General features: G+C 49.0%; 1 protein-coding gene across 2 annotated transcripts in view; it reads left to right on the top strand.

The window, feature by feature from the left end:
• The window catches only part of NCAPD3 (non-SMC condensin II complex subunit D3), a 104,398-nt gene that overhangs the window by 25,661 nt on the left and 65,145 nt on the right, over positions 1-13,592 (top strand). For both annotated transcript variants that reach the window (XM_068238794.1, XM_068238795.1), the window contains 3 exons: positions 2,563-2,650; positions 6,432-6,565; positions 8,752-8,824. In XM_068238794.1, the coding sequence (XP_068094895.1) occupies positions 2,563-2,650; positions 6,432-6,565; positions 8,752-8,824 (295 nt within the window). The remainder of the gene's footprint in view (positions 1-2,562; positions 2,651-6,431; positions 6,566-8,751; positions 8,825-13,592) is intronic.

Genomic DNA, 13,592 nt, shown 5'->3' with positions numbered 1-13,592 from the left:
ATGGGCGTGGCCGCGGCGGCAGCCCCAGGACCGCCTAACGCCAATTAGCGTCAGGTCCTGGAGCCGGCTACTGAAGTAGATCGCGTGCAGGGTGTGCGTGCATCTCCTAGCTCCGCCCCCTCTTCAGTCTCTAAGCGGCTATTGCCGCTTGGGAGACTGCTAGTCGGCGTGATCGCCGTCTATTTACATAGTACAGCGCTGCGATCAGCAGCAGCGCTGTACTGAGGACAGCCGTGTGACACGGCTGGGGCACAAAAGAGCGATCGGCAGTGATAGGGGAGGGAGGCTGGCTGGGGGAGGCACGACAAATGATTTTTTTTTTTTTGATTTTTTTTTTTTTAATAACCAGGCTGTATAAATATTTATATAAAAAAATAAACAACTGGGGAGCGATCAGACCCCACCAACAGAGAGCTCTGTTGGTGGGGAGAAAAGGGGGAGGGAATCACTTGTGTGCTGTGTTGTGTGGCCCTGCAGCTTGGCCTTAAAGCTGCAGTGGCCCTTTTAGTATAAAATAGCCTGGTCTTTAGGGGGGTTTAGCACTGTGGTCCTGAAGTGGTTAAGTGAGAGAGATCAAATTACAGTAGTGATTAGTCACAGATGAGGGGGAATTAGACAGGCTAAACTCTGTACATACATACATACAGGGTGCGTTTCTGTATGTTTTTCTTCTGTCCTGAGCAAGAGTTCAGGTCCACTTTAAAGGGAGCCGATAGTTTGTCAAGTATAGGAATCCACCACTATATCGTGTTAGAGAAATATTTGCTAAAAGTACTGCTGTTGTTTCTTCATTGGCTCCTCCGGATCCCCCTCCTGCCACATACACAACCCTGTAATGTGGATAGTTTATTGTAATTGTAGCAGCAAATCTCTACATGACAGAAGTGTGGCAGCTGCAACTTTCCGATTTTATTTATTTCCAAAGCCTGTCTGGTGATTGAATTTATCCCCTGGCCCCTCCTCCCACTCAGTGAGAAGCAAACTTGGCTCTCCAGCTGTTAAAGGGGTTCTGTGGATAGTAAAAACAAAACAAAATCAGACACTTACCTGGGGGTTCTATCGGCCCCCTGCAGCTGTCATGTCCCGCGCTGTCCTCCTACGATCACCTGTTCCCCGCCGCCAGTCCCGGTCTGATTATTCCTCTAGCGAGACTATGGCTGTACGGCCGTGCGCATGCTTGCGTCTCCGGGAGCTGAATGCACAGGTGCAGTACGAGAAAACCTAGTACTGAGCAGTAACCTCCCGGAGACGCGAGCAGGAACGTGCACGTCTTGTTAGACGAATAATTGACCGGCGGAGGGGAACGGAGGATCGTAGAAGGACAGCGCAGGACATGACGGCTACAGGGAACCGATAGAAGCCCCAGGTAAGTGTCTGGTTTTTTTTTTTTTTTTTTTTTTTTTTTTTGTTCCTATCCACAGAACCCCTTTAAGGAATGTGAAGTCCCACAAAGCATTTCAGGAGTCTGACAGCCATAATCATGATTCATTAAAGAGACTCCGTAACAAAAATTGCATCCTGTTTTTTATCATCCTACAAGTTCCAAAAGCTATTCTAATGTGTTCTGGCTTACTGCAGCACGTTCTACTATCACCATCTCTGTAATAAATCAACTTATCTCTCTCTTGTCAGACTTGTCAGCCTGTGTCTGGAAGGCTGCCAAGTTCTTCAGTGTTGTGGTTCTGTGATGCATCTCCCCCCTCCAGGCCCCTCTCTGCACACTGCTGTGTGTTATTTAGATTAGTGCAGCTTCTCTCTGCTCTATTATCTTTTACAAGCTGGATAAATCCTCCTCTGAGCTGGCTGGGCTTTCACATACTGAGGAATTACATACAGGCAGAGCTGTCTGCACTCTGCAGGAAGAAACAGCCTGACACTTCAGTGGAAGATAGCTGCAGGGGGAAAGAAACACTCAAATGATCTCTTGAGATTCAAAAGGAAGGGTGTATACAGCCTGCTTGTGTATGAATGTATTTTCTATGTGTGGACATACTGTACAGCAACCTACTTCCTGTTTTGGTGGCCATTTTGTTTGTTTATAAACAAACTTTTTAAAACTGTTTTTAACCACTTTTAATGCGGCGAGGAGCGGCGAAATTGTGACAGAGGGTAATAGGAGATGTCCCCTAACGCACTGGTATGTTTACTTTTGTGCGATTTTAACAATACAGATTCTCTTTAAGGCCAATGCATTGTGGGACTTGTAGTTTCTTAACAGCTGGAGAGCTAAGTTTGCCAATCACTGCACTAAGCTATTGTGGCTCCTCCTGCCTGTGTTCTGTAATTCAGAGTAGGTGTGGTCAAGCTGCTGCTCATTATGCCTCCCAATCAGGACATAGCAGGGGTGTGGTCAAGCTGCTGCTCATTATGCCTCCCAATCAGGACATAGCAGGGGTGTGGCCAACAAGCCACTTACCCACTCTCCTCTAGGGATACATAGAGTGCTGCCTTTGGAGAACCACAAGGAGCAGTTTAGAGGAATTGCAGTAGTGGGTAAGTTACATTTCTGTCTCCTCCGCTATTACTATCCATTATGACGTGCTGATGTTCTCTCCCCCGCAGCTCCCCCGACCACCTGAGATACGTACCGGAGTTGGCTTACCACGGGCTGTGGCTGCTGTGCCAGCCGAACCATGGGGACGTCGGCAAGGTAAGTCACACACACATCTCTCCACTTTGATGAAAAGGAAATCTCTTATATGTTATTTTATACAAGACTGCTCACTTCCACCGCTGAGGGAGGCCTCCATACTGCGCTCGTGTGAGCTTGCCCTCTCTTGCCCGCTGAGGGAGGCCTCCATACTGCGCTCGTGTGAGCTTGCCCTCTCACCGCTGAGGGAGGCCTCCATACTGCGCTCGTGTGAGCTTGCCCTCTCACCGCTGAGGGAGGCCTCCATACTGCGCTCGTGTGAGCTTGCCCTCTCACCGCTGAGGGAGGCCTCCATACTGCGCTCGTGTGAGCTTGCCCTCTCACCGCTGAGGGAGGCCTCCATACTGCGCTCGTGTGAGCTTGCCCTCTCACCGCTGAGGGAGGCCTCCATACTGTGCTCGTGTGAGCTTGCCCTCTCACCGCTGAGGGAGGCCTCCATACTGCGCTCGTGTGAGCTTGCCCTCTCACCGCTGAGGGAGGCCTCCATACTGCGCTCGTGTGAGCTTGCCCTCTCACCGCTGAGGGAGGCCCTCCATACTGCGCTCGTGTGAGCTTGCCCTCTCACCGCTGAGGGAGGCCTCCATACTGCGCTCGTGTGAGCTTGCCCTCTCACCGCTGAGGGAGGCCTCCATACTGCGCTCGTGTGAGCTTGCCCTCTCACCGCTGAGGGAGGCCTCCATACTGCGCTCGTGTGAGCTTGCCCTCTCACCGCTGAGGGAGGCCTCCATACTGCGCTCGTGTGAGCTTGCCCTCTCACCGCTGAGGGAGGCCTCCATACTGCGCTCGTGTGAGCTTGCCCTCTCACCGCTGAGGGAGGCCTCCATACTGCGCTCGTGTGAGCTTGCCCTCTCACCGCTGAGGGAGGCCTCCATACTGCGTTCGTGTGAGCTTGCCCTCTCACCGCTGAGGGAGGCCTCCATACTGCGCTCGTGTGAGCTTGCCCTCTCACCGCTGAGGGAGGCCTCCATACTGCGCTCGTGTGAGCTTGCCCTCTCTTGCCCGCTCACTCGTGCGCAGTATGGAGCCACCTGTCTTCAGGACCACTCAGGCTCTCAAAGACTTCCAAAACTTCCCACGACGGGGGATTCAAACGTGGGTGACCTCACGTGAACGAGGGGACTGTGAGAGTATTGGGAGGGCTCTATAGGGCTCGGATCCTTCCTTCCCCCTTGGGTAACTGTCTGGTTTTTGTTTTGTTTGTTTTTTCATTCGCTTTAATTGAGTTTAGTACACGCCACTGCGGATTATCCTATTTTTCATAGGAGGCAATGTGACTTAAAACCTGTAACAAAAAAAAAAACTCCCCTGGATGGTACTCACCTCGGGTGGGGGAAGCCTCCGGATCCTATTGAGGCTTCCCCCGTCCTCCTGTGTCCCACGGTGGCGGCGAAAAAGCTCCCCGAACAGCGAGAATGTAAATATTTACCTTCCCGGCTCCAGCGCAGTATCGGCTCTCCGCTCGGAGATAGGCGGAAATAGCCGATCGTTGTCGGGCTGCTCTACTGCACAGGCGCAAGTCTCCTGCACCTGCACAGTAGAGCGGACCGGACAGATCGGCTATTTTCGCCTACCTCTGTGCGGAAAGCTGCAACAGCGCCCCCCGCTGGAGCCAGGGAAGGTAAATCAGCGCTTATCAGAGCTTTTCAGGCTTGTCGAGGGAGGATTCCGGGCCACTTCGGGGGAGCCAGTGCTGGACTGCCTGCAGCTACAGGAGGACGGGGGAAGCCTCATTGGGATCCTGAGGCTTCCCCCTCCCGAGTTGAGTAACCCCCAGGGGAACTTTTTTTTTGTTACAGGTTCTCTTTAAAGCAAACCTGTGAGGTAAGCCAGCTGTAGGTGCCATAGTATAGGTAAGCCAGATATGAGTGTCCCCAGCAGGTGAGCTGATCCTTCCTCCCTTCCGTCCACTGCCCCCTCCCTCATCTCCCTCTATCCATTCCGATTCCCCCTCCATGACGTCATCAAGCCACGTCACCGCACTGTAAACAGCCCAAAGCTGTAAGGGGGAGGAGAGTGCGCGTTCATCGCTGGAGAGAGCGTCTCGGTGAGTAGTACCCCCACTCATCTAATAGCACCGAGGGGGATCGGCGGATCAGAGTGGAGGGAGGATCGAAGGAAAGGGAGAGGGCAGGAGGATCAGAGAGGAGGAAGGGAGGGGGGACATGCCACCGCACTGCTCCGCCAGCTCATGTGGGCTTCCCTGGGACTGATTGATGCAGGTTGGCACACTATGGGTAGCTCAGATCGCTACCCACAGTGTGCTGACAGGCATCCATCAGTCCCAGGGAAGCCCACAGAAGCAAAAAAAAAAAAGCGCAGAGTCGGCAAAGCAGAACAGCTAGAAATCTCTCTGACGGCATGGACAAGCCTGTCATCTCTCTGATCTATTGTGACAGTCTCCTCCGAGCACACAGGAAGCTGTCACTTCTCTGGTCCAGTGTGACAGTCTCCTCTGAGAACACAGGAAACTGTCACTTCTCTGGTCCAGTGTGACAGTCTCCTCCGAGCACACAGGAAGCTGTCACTTCTCTGGTCCAGTGTGACAGTCTCCTCTGAGAACACAGGAAACTGTCACTTCTCTGGTCCAGTGTGACAGTCTCCTCCGGGGACACAGGAAGCTGTCACTTCTCTGGTCCAGTGTGACAGTCTCCTCCGGGGACACAGGAAGCTGTCACTTCTCTGGTCCAGTGTGACAGTCTCCTCTGGGGACACAGGAAGCTGTCACTTCTCTGGTCCAGAGTGACAGTCTCCTCCGGGGACACAGGAAGCTGTCACTTCTCTGGTCCAGTGTGACAGTCTCCTCTGAGAACACAGGAAACTGTCACTTCTCTGGTCCAGTGTGACAGTCTCCTCCGAGCACACAGGAAGCTGTCACTTCTCTGGTCCAGTGTGACAGTCTCCTCTGAGAACACAGGAAACTGTCACTTCTCTGGTCCAGTGTGACAGTCTCCTCCGAGCACACAGGAAGCTGTCACTTCTCTGGTCCAGTGTGACAGTCTCCTCTGAGAACACAGGAAACTGTCACTTCTCTGGTCCAGTGTGACAGTCTCCTCCGGGGACACAGGAAGCTGTCACTTCTCTGGTCCAGTGTGACAGTCTCCTCCGGGGACACAGGAAGCTGTCACTTCTCTGGTCCAGTGTGACAGTCTCCTCTGGGGACACAGGAAGCTGTCACTTCTCTGGTCCAGAGTGACAGTCTCCTCCGGGGACACAGGAAGCTGTCACTTCTCTGGTCCAGTGTGACAGTCTCCTCTGAGAATACAGGAAACTGTCACTTCTCTGGTCCAGTGTGACAGTCTCCTCCGAGCACACAGGAAGCTGTCACTTCTCTGGTCCAGTGTGACAGTCTCCTCCGGGGACACAGGAAGCTGTCACTTCTCTGGTCCAGTGTGACAGTCTCCTCCGGGGACACAGGAAGCTGTCACTTCTCTGGTCCAGTGTGACAGTCTCCTCTGGGGACACAGGAAGCTGTCACTTCTCTGGTCCAGAGTGACAGTCTCCTCCGAGGACACAGGAAGCGGTCATCTCTCTGCTCCAGTGTGAATGTCTCCTCCGAGGACACAGGAAGCTGTCATCTCTGCTCCAGTGTGACCGTCTCCTCCGGGGACACAGGAAGCTATCACTTCTCTGGTCCAGTGTGACCGTCTCCTCCGAGGACACAGGAAGCTGTCATCTCTCTGTGGCATTTGCTTGGATAATTCTGTGGCTGTTGCTAGGATATTTGTACTGCAGTAACATTGGCTTTCAGCACGCTTACTCTAACTCTGTCTTCTGTCTGCAGATCCTCCGAAGTCTCTTCCATCGTCTGCTGAATGTCATCCTGATGGTGAAAGGAGGAGTGGGTTCCAACCCTTCCCTGCTGGCCATCAGTGCTCCGGTCACCAGCGCCAGAGATCAGACCATAAGATTTGTCAGGTATGAGAACACGCTGTCCGCAGGGCGCTCAGCACGGACTCGCAACCAGGCAGCACAGTGGCATAGTGGTTAGCACTCTCGCCTTGCAGCGCTGTGTCCCTGGTTCAAATCCCAGCCAGGGCATGACCTGCACAGAGTTTGTATGTTCTCCACTGGTTTCCTCCCACATCCCAAAAATATGCAGATAGGTTAATTGGCTTCCCCCAAATTGGCCCTAGACTACGATACATACACTACACAATACATACATAGACAAATAACTATGGTAGGATTAGAATGTGAGCTCCTCTGAGGACAGTCAGTGACATGACTATGTACTCTGTACAGTGCTGCAGAAGATGTCAGTGCTATACAAATACATAATAATAATATGGTAAGACATTAGACTATGACTATAGTAGGATTAGAGTGTGAGCTCCTCTAAGGACAGTCAGTGACATGACTATGTACTCTGTATTGTGCTGCAGGAGATGTCAGTGCTATACAAATACATAATAATAATATGGTAAGACATTAGACTATGACTATGGTAGGATTAGAGTGTGAGCTCCTCTGAGGACAGTCAGTGACATGACTATGTATTCTGTAATGTGCAGCAGAAGATGTCAGTGCTATATAAATACATAATACTTTTTAATCACTAATCATCTTTAAAGAGTACTTGAGGCGTCAGAAATTAAAGTAAATACTTACCTAAAGAAGCAGCAGCCAATGTTAAGATGTTAACATTGTATCATTCTGTCACTGTTGCAGTTCAGAAACCACACTCTGTATTTAAGGGCCGGTTCACATTGGCAGCATCCTCCGGCCTACCATTCGGCGTCGTCGCTTTTGGGGGCGGCGCCGGGATTTTTGCAGCGATCGTCCGGGTCCCATCAAGATCGGCGGTTTTCATCCCCGCAAGGGGACATTTTAGACGCAGAGGTGAATCGACCCTAGACGGCTTCTAGGGTTGCCTGGAACGGCGCAGTAAATCGGGATCGGAACGCCCCGTTTGTACAATTGCCGGTAAGCTAAACTCCCCCATTCACTTGAATGGGAACGGTTAGTGGACGAGTCCCGTACGCTTAGCGGTAATCTCCGCCAAGCGTCCATGTAAACCCTTAAAGGGAACCTAAACTGAGAGGGATATGGATGTTTCCTTTTAAACAATACCAGTTGCCTGGCAGTCCTGACGATCTCTTTGGCTGCAGTAGTGGGTGAATCACACACCTGAAACAAGCATGCAGCTAATCCAGTCTGACTTCAGTCAGAGCACCTGATCTGCATGCTTGTTCAGGGGCTGTGGCTGAAAGTATTAGAGACACAGGATCAGCAGGAGAGTCAGGCAACTGGTATTATTTTAAAAGGAAAAATCCATCTCTTCTCAGTTTAGGTTCCCTTTAAAGAGACTCTGTAACAAATTGTTTATCTTTATTTCTTCTATGCTATAAGTTCCTATGCCTTTTCTAATGTGGTCTGGCTTACTGCAGCTTTTCCTAATTGCACAGTAGCTGTGTTATCTCTGTTATATGATCTAATCTTCTCTCTATAGTCGGCACAGTCAGGCTGAGGCAGTCAGACTGGAATGTGCAGGGCTGCTTGTGATTAGCTAGAAGCTGTACACACCCCCTGCAGGCTCTGTGTGACTAACACACTCTGCTTAGCTGAGCCTATTAGAAGCTGGTTAGTTTGTTTGTAAACACTGCCTAAAACTGGCAATTACAAGCCAGGTTTGCAGCAGAGAATGGCAGAAACAGCACAGAGGGGACCAGGAGCACATAATGAATAGAATGGTATGCTTTTTATTGTAAGAATTTCAGAGTACAGATTCTCTTTAAGCTGTAAAACAAAGCAGAGATAATGACCATTTGAGCTTTCATGCAGTAAAACCTCTTATGTCAAGCTTCTCCGTGTTTCTTGGCTGTGTGAGTGCTTCAGAAAACAGGACTGTATTCGGCTCAGTAGGAGGAATAGCTCAGAGAATCTCTTGAGCTTAGATAACTGAAGGGTTTTTTCGGTTTTGTTTTTTTATACTCTTCCTGTACTGGGAAAAATTGACTCTTATCTTTGCTGCTAATGTTCTGTTTCTTTGCTATACTACACATACAAATCATCATTTCATAAATTTGTCGGTTCAGATTTGCTTTAAGTATCAGTCTTTAGACCTTGTTTCCTGTGTAACGTCTTGTCTGTTCTCTCCGCAGCTTCATTGTGGATAAGATGCAGGAGGCGGCGCTTCCAGTGCTGTGGATCCTATTACAACACATTTGTGCTAAGGTAATACCTGTGGTTTGGTGTTTGTCTGCTTTGTTGGGTTTTTTATGCTACAGTGAGCACAGGTAATACAGCGGAATACTCAGGCTGCCGGTTACTGAACTCTGATTGGTCAGTAACATTCTGCAGCAGTTGTCGGCTGCCGGTTACTGAACTCTGATTGGTGAGTAACATTCTGCAGCAGTTGTCGGCTGCCGGTTACTGAACTCTGATTGATCAGTAACATTCTGCAGCAGTTGTCGGCTGCCGGTTACTGACCTCTGATTGATTGGTCAGTAACATTCTGCAGCAGTTGTCGGCTGCCGGTTACTGAACTCTGATTGGTCAGTAACATTCTGCAGCAGTTGTCGGCTGCCGGTTACTGACCTCTGATTGGTCAGTAACATTCTGCAGCAGTTGTCGGCTGCCGGTTACTGAACTCTGATTGGTCAGTAACATTCTGCAGCAATTGTCGGCTGCCTGTTACTGAACTCTGATTGGTCAGTAACATTCTGCAGCAGTTGTTGGCTGCTGGTTACTTATCTCTGATCGGTCCGTAACATTCTGCAGCAGTTGTCTGCTGCCGGTTACTGAACTCTGATTGGTGAGTAACATTCTGCAGCAGTTGTCTGCTGCCGGTTACTGAACTCTGATTGGTCAGTAACATTCTGCAGCAGTTGTCGGCTGCCGGTTACTGACCTCTGATTGGTCAGTAACATTCTGCAGCAGTTGTCGGCTGCCTGTTACTGAACTCTGATTGGTCAGTAACATTCTGCAGCAGTTGTCGGCTGCCTGTTACTGAACTCTGATTGGTCAGTAACATTCTGCAGCAGTTGTCGGCTGCCGGTTACTGAACTCTGATTGGTCAGTAACATTCTGCAGCAGTTGTTGGCTGCTGGTTACTTATCTCTGATTGGTCAGTAACATTCTGCAACTGTTGTCGGCTGCCTGTTACTGAACTCTGATTGGTCAGTAACATTCTGCAGCAGTTGTCGGCTGCCGGTTACTGACCTCTGATTGGTCAGTAACATTCTGCAGCAGTTGTCGGCTGCCGGTTACTGAACTCTGATTAGACAGTAACATTCTGCAGCAGTTGTTGGCTGCTGGTTACTGAACTCTGATTGGTCAGTAACATTCTGCAGCAGTTGTCGGCTGCCGGTTACTGACCTCTGATTGATTGGTCAGTAACATTCTACAGCAGTTGTTGGCTGCCGGTTACTGACCTCTGATTGGTCAGTAACATTCTGCAGCAGTTGTCGGCTGCTGGTTACTGACCTCTGATTGGTCAGTAACATTCTGCAGCAGTTGTCGGCTGCCGGTTACTGAACTCTGATTGGTCCGTAACATTCTGCAGCAGTTGTCGGCTGCTGGTTACTTATCTCTGATTGGTCAGTAACATTCTGCAGCAATTGTCGGCTGCTGGTTACTTATCTCTGATTGGTCAGTAACATTCTGCAGCAATTGTCGGCTGCCTGTTACTGAACTCTGATTGGTCAGTAACATTCTGCAGCAGTTGTTGGCTGCCGGTTACTGACCTCTGATTGATTTTTCAGTAACATTCTGCAGCAGTTGTCGGCTGCCGGTTACTGACCTCTGATTGGTCAGTAACATTCTGCAGCAGTTGTCGGCTGCCGGTTACTGACCTCTGATTGGTCAGTAACATTCTGCAGCAGTTGTCGGCTGCCTGTTACTGAACTCTGATTGGTCAGTAACATTCTGCAGCAGTTGTCGGCTGCTGGTTACTTATCTCTGATTGGTCAGTAACAGTCTGCAGCAATTGTCGGCTGCCTGTTACTGAACTCTGATTGGTCAGTAACATTCTGCAACTGTTGTCGGCTGCCTGTTACTGAACTCTGATTGGTCAGTAACATTCTGCAGCAGTTGTCGGCTGCCTGTTACTGAACTCTGATTGGTCAGTAACATTCTGCAGCAGTTGTCGGCTGCCGGTTACTGAACTCTGATTGGTCAGTAACATTCTGCAGCAGTTGTTGGCTGCCGGTTACTGACCTCTGATTGGTCAGTAACATTCTGCAGCAGTTGTCGGCTGCCTGTTACTGAACTCTGATTGGTCAGTAACATTCTGCAGCAGTTGTCGGCTGCTGGTTACTTATCTCTGATTGGTCAGTAACAGTCTGCAGCAATTGTCGGCTGCCTGTTACTGAACTCTGATTGGTCAGTAACATTCTGCAGCAGTTGTTGGCTGCCGGTTACTGACCTCTGATTGGTCAGTAACATTCTGCAGCAGTTGTCGGCTGCCGGTTACTTATCTCTGATTGGTCAGTAACATTCTGCAGCAGTTGTCGGCTGCCGGTTACTTATCTCTGATTGGTCAGTAACATTCTGCAGCAGTTGTCGACTGCTGGTTACTGAACTCTGATTGGTCAGTAACATTCTGCAGCAGTTGTCGGCTGCTGGTTACTTATCTCTGATTGGTCAGTAACATTCTGCAGCAGTTGTCGGCTGCCGGTTACTTATCTCTGATTGGTCAGTAACATTCTGCAGCAGTTGTCGACTGCTGGTTACTGAACTCTGATTGGTCAGTAACATTCTGCAGCAGTTGTTGGCTGCTGGTTACTTATCTCTGATTGGTGAGTAACATTCTGCAGCTGTTTGCTTTAGTGAATAAACGTTTTTGTAATTGGACAACACTGAAGTCCAATCAGAAATCCTCTTTCTGGGGGTCTAATTGAGCTGATTTGAAACGGATTTCGCGGTGGCTGTTGTGGTCACAGCCAGTAATTGATCCTTCCACTACACTCCAATTTGAAGGCTATTTTATCATTCTCTTTAGAACATTATCCAAGAATTGAACTTCATCCCCATCAGTAGCTGATACCCCCTTTCCCACCAGTAATGTTTACCTTTCTCAAACGGACCATCAGGGCCATTTGTATGGCTGAAATAGAAATACTGCGTTATTTATTTATTTTTATTTTTTTTTATTTATTTTTTTGATGATTTGTACTTAAAGGGTACTGAGCATATTCTCTTTCACTGGAATCTCTCCTGGCATAGAAGCTGCCATGTTCCCCCCTCCCCTTCTCACATTCCTTATTTACAGAAGTCAGAGATGCTATCTTGACACTTTGACACACACAATGGCTTTGAAGAAACAGTCCTAATTACTCACGCCCTTTGTTAATGAAAAGATATTGTTTAGGTCTTGGTAATTAGCTCAAAAAAGCAATTAACTTCCTGAAGTCTCTGCGGTTGGGGACGGTCGGGCAGGCCTGCTGAAACAGGCTAATAAAACTACTTTGAATGTACCATACAAGATAAAATTAAAGTTTATTTTAATAATGAAACAGATTGTTGGCATGCATTTTTCATGTGCTATACAAATGTTCTGAGTGCTAAAAAAAGGTGCTCGGTTCACTTTAAAGAGAGCCAGGGGTGGGCATAGGAAATAAAAACAAACAAACTGTGCTACCTGATGCAGGGAGCTGAACAGATCAGGTAGCTGCCGTCTCCACCGCTCCTGTGCCCGGCAACAAGTTACTTTCACTTTTGTGACCTCTGGGGTCACAACGCTGGAAGACCTGCTGACAAGCAGGGAGGCGGGGGAACGGCCAGGGAGACAGCTGCCCAATGGCAGACCGCCCCCAGTGGGCATTTTGAGCAGGGCATCCCTCTCCTCCTTTACCTTAGAGATTAGCAACAATTTGGGGGGGAGGGGGGGGGGCAGAGCAGCATGGGACGGACACAGAGGCATATCACGCAGCAGGGAATAGGCCTCTGTGTCCCATTGACCACCCCGACGGTCGGACGGCGCTTCTGCGCAAGCGTGTCCACGTCAATGGGCGCGTACAGCAATTATGCTGGCCAGCTTTCCTGCTCACTTCACACTTCTTTGGCAGTTGGGCAAAGCAGCTGCCATTCACTAAGTGCTTTTGAAAATGAGCAAAACCCCGAGAATCCCCTATGAGCAAATGGACTAGTCGAAAAGCTGTCAGTGCTTTCAGATTTCTACTACTTACTGTAAGTCACAGCAACATAGGAGAAAAGTCATTTATGGCTCTTTTTAATCTGGAAGAAATGTACTACTTTTATGTATGTATGTGTGTTTGTGTTTGGATATGTACTGTATGTATGTGTTTACATGTATTTTAAAGGGACTCCGAGCAGTGCAGAAACTATGAAAAGATGCACATCATTTTAAAGCTCTCTTTCTCCTCTTTCCAATGATATATAAACCGCCACCCTACGCCTTTTAGTTTTCGCTATTTTCGTGATTGAAATTGCCGCGGCCGCGATTTCGATCGCAAAAATAGAGAAAACTAAAAGGCGTAGGGCAACGATTTAGGTGTCGTCAGAAAGAGGAGAAAGAGAGCTTTAAAATGATATCCATCAAGCCATAGTTATATTGTATTACACAGGGCGACTTTTTGTCAAAGTCAGCAGCTGCATTCAGCAAAATGGAGCTGCTGACACTGGGGAAAGTGTCGCCCTGTGTAATACAATATAACTATGGCTTGATGGATATCATTTTAAAGCTCTCTTTCTCCTCTTTCTGACGACACCTAAATCGTTGCCCTACACCTTTTAGTTTTCTCTATTTTCGCGATCGAAATCGCGTCCGCGGCAATTTCAATCTCGAAAATAGCGAAAACTAAAAGACGTAGGGTGGTGGTTTATATATCATTGGAAAGAGGAGAAAGAGCGCTTTAAAATGATATGCATCTTTCCATAGTTTCTGCACTGCTCGGAGTCCCTTTAAATGTTATGATTTTAAAACCCCCGATTTTCTTGGTTATCGTTCTGATTCTGTCCTCTCCATCCTGCATGGCGCCCC

Source organism: Hyperolius riggenbachi, chromosome 6 (genome assembly GCF_040937935.1).
Source record: "Hyperolius riggenbachi isolate aHypRig1 chromosome 6, aHypRig1.pri, whole genome shotgun sequence".
Taxonomy (NCBI): Eukaryota; Metazoa; Chordata; class Amphibia; order Anura; family Hyperoliidae; genus Hyperolius; species Hyperolius riggenbachi.
Note: the sequence above shows the minus strand (reverse complement) of the source record. Positions and strands in the feature narration are given on the sequence as shown.